General features: G+C 42.9%; 1 protein-coding gene and 2 long non-coding RNA genes across 4 annotated transcripts in view; all 3 read left to right on the forward strand.

Moving 5' to 3' along the window:
* Positions 1-5346: 5346 nt before the first annotated feature.
* On the forward strand, positions 5347-6750 carry LOC139584068 (uncharacterized). The gene is made up of 3 exons (XR_011676688.1): positions 5347-5782; positions 6090-6227; positions 6403-6750. It is a non-coding gene; the product is annotated as an uncharacterized lncRNA (long non-coding RNA).
* A 424-nt stretch (positions 6751-7174) lies between these two features.
* Positions 7175-12504, forward strand: LOC139530519 (uncharacterized). Its single transcript, XR_011666062.1, has 4 exons — positions 7175-8288; positions 8772-8915; positions 9141-9282; positions 9545-12504. It is a non-coding gene; the product is annotated as an uncharacterized lncRNA (long non-coding RNA).
* Positions 12505-12887: 383 nt separating this feature from the next.
* The window catches only part of LOC139530518 (bifunctional glutamate/proline--tRNA ligase-like), a 67214-nt gene continuing 62069 nt past the window's right edge, over positions 12888-18032 (forward strand). For both annotated transcript variants that reach the window (XM_071327008.1, XM_071327009.1), the window contains exons 1-2: positions 12888-13046; positions 15797-15881. In XM_071327008.1, coding sequence (XP_071183109.1) covers positions 13004-13046; positions 15797-15881 — 128 coding nt within the window. In that variant the 5' untranslated portion in view covers positions 12888-13003. The remainder of the gene's footprint in view (positions 13047-15796; positions 15882-18032) is intronic.

Consider the following 18032-nt stretch of genomic DNA (forward strand, 5'->3'; position numbering starts at 1 on the left):
TAGACAGAACAAAATATATTTAGATGCATTTTGAATTCCTAAATAAATAAATAAAAATATATATATTTTCTATGTCATGTGTTTATTCCCATTTATTTATTTATTTTTTATTTCACCTTTATTTAACCAGGTAGGCTAGTTGAGAACAAGTTCTCATTTGCAACTGCGACCTGGCCAAGATAAAGCATAGCAGTGTGAACAGACAACACAGAGTTACACATGGAGTAAACAATAAACAAGTCAATAACATGGTAGAAAAAAAAGAGAATCTATATACAATGTGTGCAAAAGGCATGAGGTAGGCAATAAATCGAATAATTACAATTTAGCAGATTAACACTGGAGTGATAAATCATCAGATGATCATGTGCAAGAAGAGATACTGGTGTGCAAAAGAGCAGAAAAGTAAATAAATAAAAGCAGTATGGGGGGTGAGGTAGGTAAATTGGGTGGGTAGTTTACAGATGGACTATGTACAGCTGCAGCGATCGGTTAGCTGCTCGGATAGCAGATTTTTAAAGTTGTTGAGGGAGATAAAAGTCTCCAACTTCAGAGATTTTTGCAATTCGTTCCAGTCGCAGGCAGCAGAGAACTGGAAGGAAAGGCGTCCAAATGAGGTTTTGGCTTTAGGGATGATCAGTGAGATACACCTGCTGGAGCGCGTGTTGCGGGTGGGTGTAGCCATCGTGACCAGTGAACTGAGATAAGGCGGCACTTTACCTAGCATAGCCTTGTAGATGACCTGGAGCCAGTGGGTCTGACGACGAACATGTAGCGAGGGCCAGCCGACTAGGGCATACAGGTCGCAGTGGTGGGTCGTATAAGGTGCTTTAGTAACAAAACGAATGGCACTGTGATAAACTGCATCCAGTTTGCTGAGTAGAGTATTGGAAGCTATTTTGTAGATGACATCGCCGAAGTCGAGGATCGGTAGGATAGTCAGTTTTACTAGGGTAAGTTTGGCGGCGTGAGTGAAGGAGGCTTTGTTGCGGAATAGAAAGCCGATTCTTGCTTTGATTTTGGATTGGAGATGTTTGATATGAGTCTGGAAGGAGAGTTTGCAGTCTAGCCAGACACCTAGGTACTTATAGATGTCCACATATTCTAGGTCGGAACCGTCCAGGGTGGTGATGCTAGTCGGGCGTGCGGGTGCAGGCAGCGAACGGTTGAAAAGCATGCATTTGGTTTTACTAGCGTTTAAGAGCAGTTGGAGGCCACGGAAGGAGTGTTGTATGGCATTGAAGCTCGTTTGGAGGTTAGATAGCACAGTGTCCAAGGAAGGGCCGGAAGTATATAGAATGGTGTCGTCTGCGTAGAGGTGGATCAGGGAATCGCCCGCAGCAAGAGCAACATCATTGATGTATACAGAGAAAAGAGTCGGCCCGAGAATTGAACCCTGTGGTACCCCCATAGAGACTGCCAGAGGACCGGACAACATGCCCTCCGATTTGACACACTGAACTCTGTCTGCAAAGTAGTTGGTGAACCAGGCAAGGCAGTCATTAGAAAAACCGAGGCTACTGAGTCTGCCGATAAGAATATGGTGATTGACAGAGTCGAAAGCCTTGGCCAGGTCGATGAAGACGGCTGCACAGTAATGTCTTTTATCGATGGCGGTTATGATATCGTTTAGTACCTTGAGCGTGGCTGAGGTGCACCCATGACCGGCTCGGAAACCGGATTGCACAGCGGAGAAGGTACGGTGGGATTCGAGATGGTCAGTGATCTGTTTGTTGACTTGGCTTTCGAAGACCTTAGATAGGCAGGGCAGGATGGATATAGGTCTGTAACAGTTTGGGTCCAGGGTGTCTCCCCCTTTGAAGAGGGGGATGACCACGGCAGCTTTCCAATCCTTGGGGATCTCAGATGATACGAAGGAGAGGTTGAACAGGCTGGTGATAGGGGGTGCGACAATGGCGGCGGACAGTTTCAGAAATAGGGGGTCCAGATTGTCAAGCCCAGCTGATTTGTATGGGTCCAGGTTTTCCAGCTCTTTCAGAACATCTGCTATCTGGATTTGGGTAAAGGAGAAGCTGGGGAGGCTTGGGCGAGTAGCAGCGGGGGGGGCGGGGCTGTTGGCCAAGGTTGGAGTCGCCAGGAGGAAGGCATGGCCAGCCATTGAGAAATGCTTGTTGAAGTCTTCGATTATCACGGATTTATCGGTGGTGACCGTGTTACCTAGCCTCAGTGCAGTGGGCAGCTGGGAGGAGGTGCTCTTGTTCTCCATGGACTTTACAGTATCCCAGAACTTTTTGGAGTTAGAGCTACAGGATGCAAATTTCTGCTTGAAAAAGCTGGCCTTTGCTTTCCTGACTGACTGCGTGTATTGGTTCCTGACTTCCCTGAACAGTTGCAAATCGCGGGGGCTCTTCGATGCTATTGCAGTTCGCCACAGGATGTTTTTGTGCTGGTCGAGGGCAGTCAGGTCTGGAGTGAACCAAGGGCTATATCTGTTCTTGGTTCTGCATTTTTTGAACGGAGCATGCTTGTCTAATATGGTGAGGAAGTAACATTTAAAGAATGACCAGGCATCCTCAACTGACGGGATGAGGTCAATATCCTTCCAGGGTACCCGGGCCAGGTCGATTAGAAAGGCCTGCTCGCAGAAGTGTTTTAGGGAGCGTTTGACAGTGATGAGGGGTGGTCGTTTGACCGCGGACCCGTGGCGGATACAGGCAATGAGGCAGTGATCGCTGAGATCTTGATTGAAGACAGCAGAGGTGTATTTGGAGGGCAGGTTGGTCAGGATAATGTCTATTAGGGTGCCCATGTTTACGGATTTAGGGTTGTACCTGGTGGGTTCCTTGATGATTTGTGTGAGATTGAGGGCATCAAGCTTGGATTGTAGGACTGCCGGGGTGTTAAGCATATCCCAGTTTAGGTCACCTAACAGAACAAACTCTGAAGCTAGATGGGGAGCGATCAATTCACAGATGGTGTCCAGGGCACAGCTGGGAGCTGAGGGGGGTCGGTAGCAGGCGGCAACAGTGAGAGACTTATTTCTGGAGAGATTAATTTTTAAAATTAGAAGTTCGAACTGTTTGGGCATAGACCTGGAAAGTATGACAGAACTTTGCAGGCTATCTCTGCAGTAGATTGCAACTCCTCCCCCTTTGGCAGTTCTATCTTGACGGAAAGTGTTATAGTTGGGTATGGAAATCTCAGAATTTTTGGTGGCCTTCCTAAGCCAGGATTCGGACACGGCAAGGACATCAGGGTTGGCAGAGTGTGCTAAAGCGGTGAGTAAGGCAAACTTAGGGAGGAGGCTTCTGATGTTGACATGCATGAGGCCAAGGCTTTTTCGATCACAGAAGTCAACAAATGAGGGTGACTGGGGACATGCAGGGCCTGGGTTTACCTCCACATCACCCGAGGAACAGAGTAGTAGGATGAGGGTGCGGCTAAAGGCTATCAAAACTGGTCGCCTAGAGCGTTGGGGACAAAGAATAAAAGGAGCAGATTTATGGGCGTGGTAGAATAGATTCTGGGCATAATGTGCAGACAGGGGTATGGTGGGGCGTGGGTACAGCGGAGGCAAGCCCAGGCACTGGGTGATGATAAGAGAGGTTGTATCTCTGGACATGCTGGTCTCAATGGGTGAGGTCACCGCATGTGTGGGGGGTGGGACCAAGGAGGTATCAGAGGTACGGAGAGTGGAACTACAGGGTCCATTGCAAACCAAAACAATGATAATGATAACTAGCCTGAACAACAGTATGCAAGGCATATTGATATTTGAGAGAGACATACAATAAGGCATAAAGTGATTGCAGGTCTTGATTGGGAGAGCTAGCTAAAACAACAGGTAAGATAACAGCAGCAATAACAGGGTGCTAGTCTAACACAGCAACAACAGGTAAAAATGGCGACGACTAGGCAGAGAGGGTCGGATTAACTACACACAGATCCTGAGTTAAAGCACAGAGCCGACAGATAAAACACAAATAAACAGAATGGAGTACCGTGAATTAATGGACAGTCAAGCATGCATCAGCTATGTAGCCAAGTGATCATAGTGTCCAGGGGGCAGCCGTAGATGGAGCAGGGAGGCCTCCACTAAGCTAGCACGCGGCGTTTAAAGTTAGTAGCCCGGGGGGTGGTCTGCTCAGACGGAGGGGGTCTGCTCAGACGTGGTCGTGTCGACAGAGAATCCAAGCCAGATGGCGATGGCGAAAGAGAGGTTGTGAATTGTAGAATTGTGTTTGCTAACTGGTGCTAGCTTCGTGGCAGTGGCGCTAGCTGAGCTAGCCGCAAGCTAGCTGTGAGGATCAGAAGCAGTGGCTCAGGGATTACGGCAGGAATCCGGCGTTGTTGTCGAGAGACAGTCCGAAGCTGGTAAATTGGTGAGTAATATCCAGGCTAATAACAGGGCTGGTGTCTGTGCAGAAGGTAAAAGCTACTAGTAGCGGCAAAAAAATAATAAAAAATAAATAAATAAAGAAATAAATAAAAAAATTAAAATAAAAATAGAAAATAAAAAAAGGAAAAAAGAAAAGAAAAAATATAATAATTAAAAAATGTACATCCTGTTTACACCTCACACACATGGTCAGTGGCTTAAATAAGAAGACAACAGTAACATGTCAGATATAGTTTAAATATATTCATTGTTGAGTTTGCACCCCAATATGACACTTTAAATATTTCACAGAAGACTGAAATGTAACAAAACACCTATTGTGTTTATTTAGATGTACACTGAGATGCTCAGTTGGTCAATATTCCCCTTCAGTGATTCCCCAACATCTTGTCAACATGGGCTTCAAAAATGATCTCCAATATATTGTCCATGTAAAAAACATGTCTGATTATAATTAATAATGTCCGACAATACCTTTTAATTCTATGCGCTATACATTTTGCTAGCATTTTTGAATCACAACACTGAAGTGTAAAGGGGCCTCCAATTTTTTTATGGACTGGATCTTTATATTTACCACTTTGAATCCTGTTTCAGTAATAATGAAGGAGTGGTTAAAACATGCTAATAACGGTCCTCTGAGTATATCAAAAAAGGTTTATCAGAGTTATTGACCTCACAAGAAGTCAGATTCGAGTAACTTACATTGTGGTGCTGAAACTTGAAGCAGCAGCCACGGCACAATCAATCGGAAATGGACAGCTCATGGTGCTGAAAGTATGCAAATTTGAGTAAACATTATTCATTTTAAACGTCTTCATTTTAATTTGGGATATGTGTTGCAGCCTATTTCTTCCTATTTAAGAAATAAGAGGTAGGTCTACCTGTTTGACAGATGAAAAGAGGCTATAGGCTGCTATATCCATAGATATGTTAGTCAATTCCTCCACCCGCCATGCACTCTTTAAATAGCCCACCTCTGTATCTGTTAAGGCTTACAGCTATTATGTATGAGAGGGTATGCCATAGGCCTACCTTTTCTTAAAGAAAAGGGCAAAAAGTACACTGTTAGTTTAAGATTTTGAAGAAAATTAAACGGATGTGATTATATACAGTTATCTATAACAGCGCTTTGGTCCGCGATACTTAATGCTAGAAACAAGCTGTAAAATAGGAATACCCGGGAAAGACGTGACTCTGATGCATATTGGGATTGTTGTTTAATTTGGAAATAATCTAATTCTGTCACTATCAATTGATTAAGCTATTAACGTTCTGAACAATAAAATAAATTTAAACCCAGACAGCTTTTTGGAAAACACTTTTGACCTCTCGTTGGGTTAAGCCAAGGAAGAAGATTAGCCAGCAGTTGAAGCTTACATTTTTCTGCGTCAGTAGGCCTACTCGGTCTGGGGTGGAAAGGTAGGCCTAACTTGAAAGTACCATGCTCAGATCCCTATTGACGTCTCAGAGTTAATTATTTGCAAACGGGTTCAGTTTCGTTGCAAATAATACACACTTTTGACATTGTAGAAATATAATAATATGAACACATAGGACTATCTGTCTATACTGTAATTTCTGTCATTTGTGATTTATTAAAAAAGTTTCTACTAATACTGTATGGTAACTATTGAAGTCCACTCTTGTACAGCACACTAAAGGTGAATCTCTTTCTCTACAATTTAGGAGATTTTAAGATATTTTGTTGTTTGTGATGGTACTCTAGGTGCGAGGGCCATCCTGTGCCACCAGTCAAGTGATGGTGGATGACCTTCTGACCCCGTGCTCGCCAGGTGACCCGGCTGCCATAGAATTGACCTGGATGGATGTGCCTAGCGACAAGCTGCTGTAGCCCATCTGCATGGTGAGAAACACATTCACAGCACAGACATACTCACATTCACTGTTCACAAACATACTGGAACATGCTGTTTCAACATACACATCCAGGCATTGCAAACTGACTCTCACATTTGTGTAATTGCTGAACCATGCTCATGATTTTGTTTGTCTTCTGTGTGTGTCCCTCTGCCCTCCAGTCCGACATGCTGCCCTCACTATATACCACGCAACCCACAGTCAACATGGAGGTCTTGTTCAAGGTCAGGAAGTTCAGAGGAGGACTTAGAACAGGAGGGTTGAGAGCTCCTGGTTGGCAGGGGCTTTAATACTTCTTACTCAGTCTCTCCTATCAAGACCCAACTCCAGTCAAAGAGTAGCTACAGTATTACAACAGTATTACAACACTACGAACCTGCATTGGCAAGAATGATGGAGCATTTTAATTTACACACAATTGTGCAATGGAAAAAAATGTTTTTTGCATATCCCAACTCCCCCTGAGACACCCACAAGTGCCTTGCTCAAGGGCACAGCGACATCATTATTTATTTGGAATTTGAGCCAGCAACCTTTCGGTAACTGGCCCAATGATCTAACCTTGAGGCTATGTGCCGCCCCTTAGAATGTAGGGTGACTCCCCTAGTGGGTCCTGAACCCAGGTCAGCAGCACTACATTGCTGTGTGTCTGTATAGTTGAGGGTATATTGGTTTAGTAATACTCATTCCAGTTCTGGTCCCAGAGGGGATCTCAATACTGTTACACGTAGCCATGATCACCAAGCTACCCTTACTTAATAAAACCTGAATTCAAAAAGAACAAGATGTGCTTGTCATTATTTTATTTTAACTTGTATTATAGTATACCCACATTTCTGTCCACAACTTTTGAATCAGGTACCATTTAAATGTAAGGTGCATAATACAGTTCCAGCCACTAGGGGGTACTCTGGTGAAGCTCATGGGAAATAAAATAAATATAGTTTAAGTGAATTAGGAAGAGTAAGAATGAAAACTAAAGAAAGACTGTAAACGGTTACCTGTGCTGACATGATAAAAAGTGGAGTAAACCGTACTTTTCGCGTTGTAGTTTATATGATAAGCTCATTGGAAGGGTAACAAATTTGGAGGCACCGCTGAGATGTATTTTCATGTGAGCACCGGCCCATATTCCTGGAACGGACAACGAGTGAGAGACATTGGGAGAGTAGCTAGCTAGCTAACGTTAGCAGGCTAACCACCTAACGGAGTGTAGCTATCTTGCCATTGCTTGCATTGTCGTTGTTGCCACGTGAGTAGGACAATATGAGTCGAGAGAGGGAAACGTTGTTGGATGAAATCGAACAGAGTTTATGGACTTTAACTGAGGACAATTTACGGCACCTGTGTGTAGTTGTGGAATAGGAGGTGTAGATGACTGAAGTAAAAGGAAATAGCCATCGCGCTTTGTGGCGCAAATTGATGGAAGATTACTGTGAGAAGGAAGATTTAATGGAATCAGAGGATGAGGGAATGTCTTGCCTGCTTCAACTGAAAGACGAAATCAAAGGAATATCGGACTCTGAGGATACTGTGAAAGTCTGCCTTACAAATCCCAGCCAGTTGGCGCCAACGAGGCAAGTGGACAGCAATATGGAACGCCGTTTGGGTCTTTGCGTGTCAAAAATATACGCGTCAAATAACACTGTTTGCCACGTCAAATAAGCTTCTTTAGCAATCAGGATCTGAATATGACTCCAGGTCACACAATAATTTAACACGTTCATTAATTTTGTACGTAGTTATTGCACATTGATTACACTCTCACTCGTATTTCATATGCCACAAAGATTCACCGATACATATGCTATGAGTCAAAGATTTTGTCACTGATGATCACATTTGCTTAAAGGTCGTTTGGACTCCGCCCAAGTCTCAGGTAGTGATGATAGACGTTCACTCAACTTCTGTTCTTCCGAGGTAAAATTAGGTAGCTAGTTAACAATAGCAGCCCAATTTCTCAAAAATTGTAAATCTACCATCTCTGATTGCACACCAGACTGCTGCTCACGGACAGAAGAGATGGACTTCAACCATCAATAGCCAGGTAACGTTAACTTAATGTTAGCTAACGTTAGCTATCTAACGTAGGTGTTGAGAGTGAGTGATGTAACGGCTGCAAAAAAAGTAACTACATAATATAACACTAACGTTACCGAACTACCAACGGCGTTAGCTAGCTAACGTTAAATACGTTAAATCTGCCTGCCATTGATATTTAACTGTACTCAAGATAGCTAGCTAAAGTTAATTGTTCATAATCTAACGTTAATTATGGAATCTATAAAACGTTAACTAGTTACTGCTGTACAGTAACGTTAGCTAGCTAGCGATGTTGAATGAAGATACTTTTTTTGAGCTAGTTTGTAACTAAAGTACGTTAGTTAAAACTGCATCGCCTGTCAATGCACGGTTGTCTTCATAGGTCGGAGGCTCAGAGTTGGCACAGTTTAGACAAGAGAACACTTTAGGGGAACTACATACAGATAAAATGTCACTGGACCCGTCGGGTCTGCGGTCTATTTTTCAGGCTAGAGACCATGTTGCGGAGCCTTCGGTGGGCAAGTGGTCATTTGATTGATGAAGAGATGGCCAGCAATCTAATTGCTGTTGCGGAGGAGTTCCTACAAGAGGCAAATGACACCCAACAACGGGAACCTTACGAAAATGCCAAGTTGTTATATTTCTATTATTTTTTTTGTAGGCATGTGTGGCAAAGGCTGAGATTGTATCATTTTACTTGTCATGTGTTAAGTCTCCTGTGTCAAGTCAATCAATGAAAAAACATTTGGTTGGCCTATAATGTTGTTCCTATATTCTATATGGTGATCTTATAGTCTTTTAACCTAAAGTTTTTAGGAGTGTATTTTGTAATTATCTATTGTATTTTTTATTTCAGTGTCCTGTCAAGCGCCTTTGGAGGGGAGGCGGTATCACATCACCAAGGAGCAGCTTGAGTTCCTCATAGATTGTCATATGACCATCAGAGAAATGGCAGATGTTCTCAATGTGTCGCACTCTGTGGTCAAGTTGCGCATGAGGTAAGTTACTGTAATCTAATAAAGCAATTGTAACACAAGAGGGAGATCTCTACATCCCCTCTAGATTTGATCACATTCCTGATTGATGTATCTTTTTGTGTTATTTTTGTATTTAGTCATTTTCAGCTTTTCAGGTCCTACTCACTGTTGTCAGATGCTCAGCTGGACGAGAGGATCAAAGAGCTGATATCAATAAAAACAGAATGGCATCACTATAAGAGAAAAAATGGTTTTGTAAAAAAAAATGCATCTTGTTTTTTAGGTGTAGAATTGTTATCCATGGTGCTGTGGATGGTTACAGCAGACTTGTTGTGTTTCTGAAGGCCTCTGACAACAACAGGACCGCCACAGTCATGGAGTCATTCGAAGCAGCCATCACCAGCTACGGAACACCATCCCAGGTGAGATGTGACCGGGTGGTGAAAACAACTGCATCTGTGCCTTCATGGAGCAGTTCAGGGGTGGTGAGAGGGGAAGTGCCCTCAGAGGAAGGAGCACTCACAACTAGAGGATAGAGCGGCTGTGGGGGGACGTCTGGCATGGAGTCTCCAACGTTTACCATGACCTGTTCACCTTCTTGGAGACGGAGCAGAGCATCGACATCAACAATGAGGTGCACCTGTGGGCACTGCACTTTGTGTTCCTGCCACGGGTGAACAGAGATCTTGCTGTGTTTGCCAGTCAGTGGAACCACCATGGGCTGAGAACTGAACAACGGTAGTTGTTCGTCTCGGGTTCCCTGGCAATGCAGAGGGCCAATCTGACAGCAGTAAGGAATTTGTTCGCCCCAAATTCAGCCACCATCAGCTCTCAAGCCACCACCTCAGTTCCTCCAACCACCACCTCAGCTCCTCCAACCACCACCTCAGCTCCTCCAACCACTGGCGCCGCAGCTCTTTATTGGTCGTAATGGCTGATTGTGCCACAAATCCAGTTCACCATCATCACACACAGATGGAACTGTTGCAGACCATAATTCCATTGGAAGGCCCCAGAGGCAGCCTGGGAGTTGACAATCTACAGAGGGTTATGGCAGTTATATCTTCAGCGCCACTCGTTCCTACTTCAACCTGACTTACTACATACACCCCTGATACTCCCCTACTGGGATGAGGGATTGGACACTATATCTTCAGCGCCACTCGTTCCTACTTCAACCTGACTTACTACATACACCCCTGATACTCCCCCACTGGGATGAGGGATTGGACGCTATATCTTCAGCGCCACTCATTCCTTTTAATCAGTTCATTTTTATAATACTATTATACATTTTATAATACTAACATTCCCCCTCTTTCACACACTGTATGATTTGGTCTGTCAATTCCATACAATTATATGATTCAGGGCGGAATATTCTAATCATTCAATTAACAGATAAATCCAACTAACAACTACTCAAATTTATTTGACTTATTAAGTCAAAGACGTAATTAACTGCAATACACTGGTCTGAAATATATTAGCATAAGTAGGCTACACAGTAGTTGACTCAAAGAGAGAGAAAGACAATAGTTGTAAAGTTTTGAACAAATTAATTTCTTCAAAAATGAATAAGCAAGAGGGAGAGATATTTCATTGTATATTTTTCTCTCTCACTTAATCAGCTAGCGACTGCACATGGCTAGTTTAGCCTACTCAAACACCCGGCTCAAACAGAGAGGGTTGCTATGCTGGCTATGGCTATCCAACATTGGAACTCTTTCAAGTCAATGTAAGCTTTTGATTTGATTAATCTATTGCCACCGGGGCCCGCTGGTGTACCTGCTAAACTGCTTGCTGTGCACTATACTGCATGATTGTAGTGGGTTCAGTAACACGTTAGTTCTAGTAGATATGTTGACTTTGACGTTAGCTAATATGGTGACAACGATGTAGGCTGTGTGTAGCGGTTATGGTATGAAGGTTAGGCTTGGAAAGGTTTTTTCGCCTGGTCACAGACGACTTTTGTGCTGTGCAATATTATCGACAACCGAAGGGAGAAGGTGAGAGGAAGAGAGCGAGTAGATGCAAGAAGAAATTATACCACGAGCAGTGATCATGCTGTTTGCAGTGTTGTAAAGTACTTAAGTAAAAATACTTGAAAGTACTACTTAAGTAGTTTGTTTGGGTATCTGTACTTTGCTATTTATATTTTTGACTACTTTTACTTCACTACATTCCTAAAGAAAATGATGTACTTTTTCTCTGACACCCAAAAGTACTTGTTACATTTTGAATGCTTAGAATGACAGGAAAATTGTCTAATTCACACACTTACCAAGAGAACATCCCTGGTCATCACTACTGCCTCTGATCTGGTGGACTCACTAAACACTTGCTTAATTTACAAATGATGTCTGAGTGTTAGAGCGTGCCCCTGGCTATCCATAAATAAAAAATATAAAATGGTACCATATGGTTTGATTAATATAAGGAATTTGAAATTATTTATACTTACTTTTTGATACCTAAGTATATTTGAACAATTACATTTACTTTTGATACTTAAGTAGATTTAAAACCAAATACTTTTGAACTTTTACTCAAGTAGGATTGTACTGGGTGACTTTTACTTGAGTCATTTTCTATTAAGGTATCTTTACTTTTACTCAAGTATGACAATTGGGTACTTTTTCCACCTGGCTGTTTATATGTGGCTGCTATGAAAGTGAACTTGTTTCAGTTGATAAAAAACGTTTCTTAAATGTAATGAAATGGTCCTAAACATACATAAATGTATCCAAAAGAAGCTGTCGTTTGCAACTGTTGGACTAATTATTACACCCTAGACCAGCTAGATGCAGGCTAGAGTGTGCAAGGCAGTATTGAATGTGTCACTGTCTGTCACCTACTCACCTTGATTACTCACATTTTTCTCTTGACCTGTGCACCTACAGTATGTTTTAAACTTGAATTTGTAGGCTAGGTTGTTGCAACCTCATGATGGGTATGGGGAAAATTGGAGTATTATGTAATAGTCTAAACCTTTCGACGTTACGTTGAGCTTGGTGAATGGAATATGAAGAACAGTTATCCAATATGCTGTAATATAAATAAGGCCATGTTCATAAAATTAAGTAATCGTCCTCCCTCATCTTAAACGGCACCGACCGCCACAGAGTATAGCCGGCTGCATAGATTCCCTTTGGCTGTAAGATGCTTTCAATGGTAGTCTATTCCCGTGTGTGTTGTCAATAATTAGGCCTATTTGTGCAATAAATATGACTCATCACTCTATCACTAGCCTTGTTTTCTTTGATTAAAATACTAAGAGTAATAAAATGTGTGTAAAAATCATGACTGGGGTTTCTTGTTTGAAATTATACTGTCACAGGAGATGTTAGGTACTGTTTTATTGTATGCAAATTAAATATATGTCATTTGAATATCTTTACAAACTGATATGAGCTTTACCCAATTATTGGCTTTACCACACAATCCATGTTTCTGCTATTCATTCATTAATCATTAATACATGTGGTGATTTATTTATTCTGCATCTACTTTTCTTTCTCTGTTTTCTTTCTTTCCTAGGTCATGAAATAGCCATGATTTAAAGTAGTGGAACCTTTCTTTTCTCGACCAATTTCAAGGGGGTTTCTAAAGCCGTTGCATATAATCGAGAAGGCTAGGTGCTGCGTGGCCTTTGCTTGAGTTAAGTGCTGTCAGCGAGCAGACTTTGGGAAGGTTTTGAAACTGTGCGAGAACTTTCACGATCAGAAAGGGAGGAGAAAGTATGGCGTTAAACCTTACCATCAACAGCAGCAACCCTCCTTTAGGTATGCGTGGTAGTATTGTTTTTTACTCAAAACTGAAATAAATAGATAAGAATATTTGGCTAAAAGGAAGCTAACTTGCTAGCTTACGTTAGCATGTGCCGTCTGTAATGACCGTTTATTACAGAAGGCTGACTAGCCAGGCTTCTGTCGTCGTGGCACAAATAAACTATCCCCAGGATGAAGAAAATGTATATTTGATGTAGCTAGTATATCATAGCTAGCTAGTTATTTTAATTTATCATTGCATGTTGTAACGATATGTTGTAAATGCCAGCTGAATAAGCCACAACAATACAGCTGATTATGTAGCTAGCTATCTGGATAACGTAATTCTAACATTTGCTGCATTTATCTAGCAAGGTCTCAAAGCTAACAACCTGGCTGCATCACTTTAGTCATTTCCACTCATGATTAAAATATTATTTAGTATTTTTCTATGGAGAGTTGTTGTTGCTTTGCAATCACTGCACCCCATACCCCTGAACTCAACAGCGCCACCCTGTGTGTCAGGCCGGTGTAACTGGCTGATGCAAGCGACATGAAAGAGACTTATGGCAGCAGCGCTACGCTCTGAACATTCTGTCTCCATAGTGTAAATGATCCTTAAACTAGTTAGACTGTCTTTAAACTGGTTCATGCATTCAAATCATTATTTTCTATTGCACTGTACAGTTTCTTCAGAAAGTATTCATAGCCCTTGACGTATTTCACATTTTGTTACATTTGAATTCTAAATGGATTAAGTAGTTTAACATGTTATTAGACATTTCTGAAAATTAATTGAAAATGAAATAGTAATCTAATTTACATAAGTATTCACACCCCTAAGTCAATATTTTGTAAAAGCACCTTTGTGGGTGATTTCCAGCTGTGAGTCTTTCTGGGTAAGTCTCTAAGAGCTTTGTACATGTAGGATTGTGCAACATATTCCTATTTATCCGTAAAAAAATATTATTTCAGGCTCTGACAAACTGGTTGTTGATCATTGCTAGATTACCATTTTCAGGTCTTGCCATTAGATTTTCAATAGATTTAAGTAAAAACTATAATTTGGACACTCAGGAACAGTCACTGTCTTCTTGGGAAGCAACTCCAGTGTAGATTTGGCCTTGTGTTTTAGGTTATTATCCTACTGAAAGGTGAATTAATCTCCCAGTGTCTGTTGGAAAGCAGACTGAACCAGGTTTTCCACTATGATTTAGCTTGTTCTTAGTTCCATTACATTTGTTTTTATCCTGAAATACTCCCCAGTCCTTAGCCACCACTATGCTTGAAAATATGGAGAGTGGTACTCAGTTTGGATTTTCCCAAAACATTGCTTTGTCCTGAATACAAAGGGTGTTGCCACATTTTTTGCAGTATTACTTTAGTGCCTTGTTGCTAACAGGATTACTTTTGGGGAATATTTGTATTCTGTACAGGCTTCCAGTCTGACAGTTAGGTTAGTATTGTAGAGCAACTACAAAGTTGTTGATCCATCCTCAGTTTTCTCCGATCACAGCCATTCGACTCTGTAACTGTTTTAAAGTCACTATTGGCCTCATGAAATCCTTATGCGGTTTACTACCTCTCTGGCAACTTAGTTGGAGGACGCCTGTATCTTTGTAGTGACTTGGTGTATTGATACACCATCCAAAGCGTAGTGCTCAGAGGGATATTCAGTGTCTGCTATTTTTTTTACCCATCTACCAATAGGTTTTTGTATTTATTATGGATCCCCATTAGCTAATATATTTAAAAGTCGACAGACATTTGTCAATATTGGCTTTGGGTGTCATTATTGCCTTCTGTAAGTGAGAACATAAAGTTGTGTGTGTTTAGTCTCTGGAGTATCACACACACAAACTTTGTATTTAGTTGACAACTCCATTGTGTCCTCCTCCCAGAGTGCTAAGAACCTTGGCGTGATCCTGGACAACACCCTGTCGTTCTCAACTAACATCAAGGCGGTGACCCGTTCCTGTAGGTTCATGCTCTACAACATTCGCAGAGTATGACCCTGCCTCACGCAGGAAGCGGCGCAGGTCCTAATCCAGGCACTTGTCATCTCCCGTCTGGATTACTGCAACTCGCTGTTGGCTGGGCTCCCTGCCTGTGCCATTAAACCCCTACAACTCATCCAGAACGCCGCAGCCCGTCTGGTGTTCAACTTTCCCAAGTTCTCTCACGTCACCCCGCTCCTCCGCTCTCTCCACTGGCTTCCAGTTGAAGCTCGCATCCGCTACAAGACCATGGTGCTTGCCTACGGAGCTGTGAGGGGAACGGCACCTCCGTACCTTCAGGCTCTGATCAGGCCCTACACCCAAACAAGGGCACTGCGTTCATCCACCTCTGGCCTGCTCGCCTCCCTACCTCTGAGGAAGTACAGTTCCCGCTCAGCCCAGTCAAAACTGTTCGCTGCTCTGGCACCCCAATGGTGGAACAAACTCCCTCACGACGCCAGGTCAGCGGAGTCAATCACCACCTTCCGGAGACACCTGAAACCCCACCTCTTTAAGGAATACCTAGGATAGGATAAAGTAATCCTTCTAACCCCCCCCCCCCCCCCTTAAAAGAGTTAGATGCACTATTGTAAAGTGGTTGTTCCACTGGATATCATAAGGTGAATGCACCAATTTGTAAGTCGCTCTGGATAAGAGCGTCTGCTAAATTACTTAAATGTAAATGTAGGGCTCTGTCAAGGAATGCATTGAATGCAGTGACAGGTGGGGTCATTCATTGCCAGGTACATTGTGATTCCTCTCCTGCAGGGGCGCTGTTGACCGCAGAGCATGTGAAGGGCAGTGTGAAGGTGTCTGTGGAGGAGGGCAAAGACAACAAGCTCTGCGTCTCACAGTGAGTACACAACAGCCACAACGTCTAGAAATGTCAGTTTCTTAATGTTATCGTGACAATGTGTCATTGAGGTGTGAAGAGCTGATAAAGGAACTGTAATAGAGCCAGGTCTTATTCTTCTACTGAAGCTTCTGCGCATGTGTGGATCACGTTCTGCGCATGTTTCTTTACTACTATTTACGCGCACATTTTTGTGGTCTCACTTTCAATCGTGAATGATAATTCTTCAAGTTTTACAGGTGAAATGTTCAGTCAGTTTAATGGGGTTATGTATTATGATCTTCTTGAGCTATATAGTGTTGATTTGAATGATGTACAGTGAGCCAATTTTAAAGCAGACAGCTTTAATTTTATATATGCGTGTGTGTGTGTATACGTGTGTGTATGTGTATGTATGTGTGTGTGTGTGGAACATTTTTGTGGGTGGATCAGCTTTAATATTGCGGATAGATTGTTGCTTCCGTCATTGTAATTGTCTGCATCATTTCCAATCCCCCATATTTTTTTGATACATGTGTGTATATATATATGTAAATGTGTGCATATATATGTAAATGTGTGTGCATATATATGTAAATGTGTGTGTATATATGTATGCGTGTGTGTGTGTGTATATATATATATATATATATATATATATATATATATATATATATATATATATATATATATATATATATATATATATATACTGCTCAAAAAAATAAAGGGAACACTTAAACAACACAATGTAACTCCAAGTCAATCACACTTCTGTGAAATCAAACTGTCCACTTAGGAAGCAACACTGATTGATAATAAATTTCGCATGCTGTTGTGCAAATGGATTAGACAACAGGTGGAAATTATAGGCAATTAGCAAGACACCCCCAATAAAGGAGTGGTTCTGCAGGTGGTGACCACAGACCACTTCTCAGTTCCTATGCTTCCTGGCTGATGTTTTGGTCACTTTTGAATGCTGGCGGTGCTTTCACTCTAGTGGTAGCATGAGACGGAGTCTACAACCCACACAAGTGGCTCAGGTAGTGCAACTCATCCAGGATGGCACATCAATGCGAGCTGTGGCAAGAAGGTTTGCTGTGTCTGTCAGCATAGTGTCCAGAGCATGGAGGCGCTACCAGGAGACAGGCCAGTACATCAGGAGACGTGGAGGAGGCCATAGGAGGGCAACAACCCAGCAGCAGGACCGCTACCTCCGCCTTTGTGCAGGGAGGAGCAGGTGGAGCACTGCCAGAGCCATGCAAAATGACCTCCAGCAGGCCACAAATGTGCATGTGTCTGCTCAAACGGTCAGAAACAGACTCCATGAGGGTGGTATGAGGGCCCGACGTCCACCGGTGGGGGTTGTGCTTACAGCCCAACACCGTGCAGGACGTTTGGCATTTGCCAGAGAACACCAAGATTGGCAAATTCGCCACTGGCGCCCTGTGCTCTTCACAGATGAAAGCAGGTTCACACTGAGCATATGTGACAGACGTGACAGTCTGGAGACGCCGTGGAGAACGTTCTGCTGCCTGCAACATCCTCCAGCATGACCGGTTTGGCGGTGGGTCAGTCATGGTGTGGGGTGGCATTTCTTTGGGGGGCCGCACAGCCCTCCATGTGCTCGCCAGAGGTAGCCTGACTGCCATTAGGTACCGAGATGAGATCCTCAGAACCCTTGTGAGACCATATGCTGGTGCGGTTGGCCCTGGGTTCCTCCTAATGCAAGACAATGCTAGACCTCATTTGGCTGGAGTATGTCAGCAGTTCCTGCAAGAGGAAGGCATTGATGCTATGGACTGGCCCGTCCGTTCCCCAGACCTGAATCCAATTGAGCACATCTGGGACATCATGTCTCGCTCCATCCACCAACGCCACGTTGCACCACAGACTGTCCAGGAGTTGGCGGATGCTTTAGTCCAGGTCTGGGAGGAGATCCCTCAGGAGACCATCCGCCACCTCATCAGGAGCATGCCCAGGCGTTGTAGGGAGGTCATACAGGCACGTGGAGGCCACACACACTACTGAGCCTCATTTTGACTTGTTTTAAGGACATTACATCAAAGTTGGATTAGCCTGTAGTGTGGTTTTCCACTTTAATTTTGAGTGTGACTCCAAATCCAGACCTCCATGGGTTGATAAATTTGATTTCCATTGATAATTTTTGTG

This window comes from Salvelinus alpinus, chromosome 9, assembly GCF_045679555.1.
Source record: "Salvelinus alpinus chromosome 9, SLU_Salpinus.1, whole genome shotgun sequence".
Taxonomy (NCBI): Eukaryota; Metazoa; Chordata; class Actinopteri; order Salmoniformes; family Salmonidae; genus Salvelinus; species Salvelinus alpinus.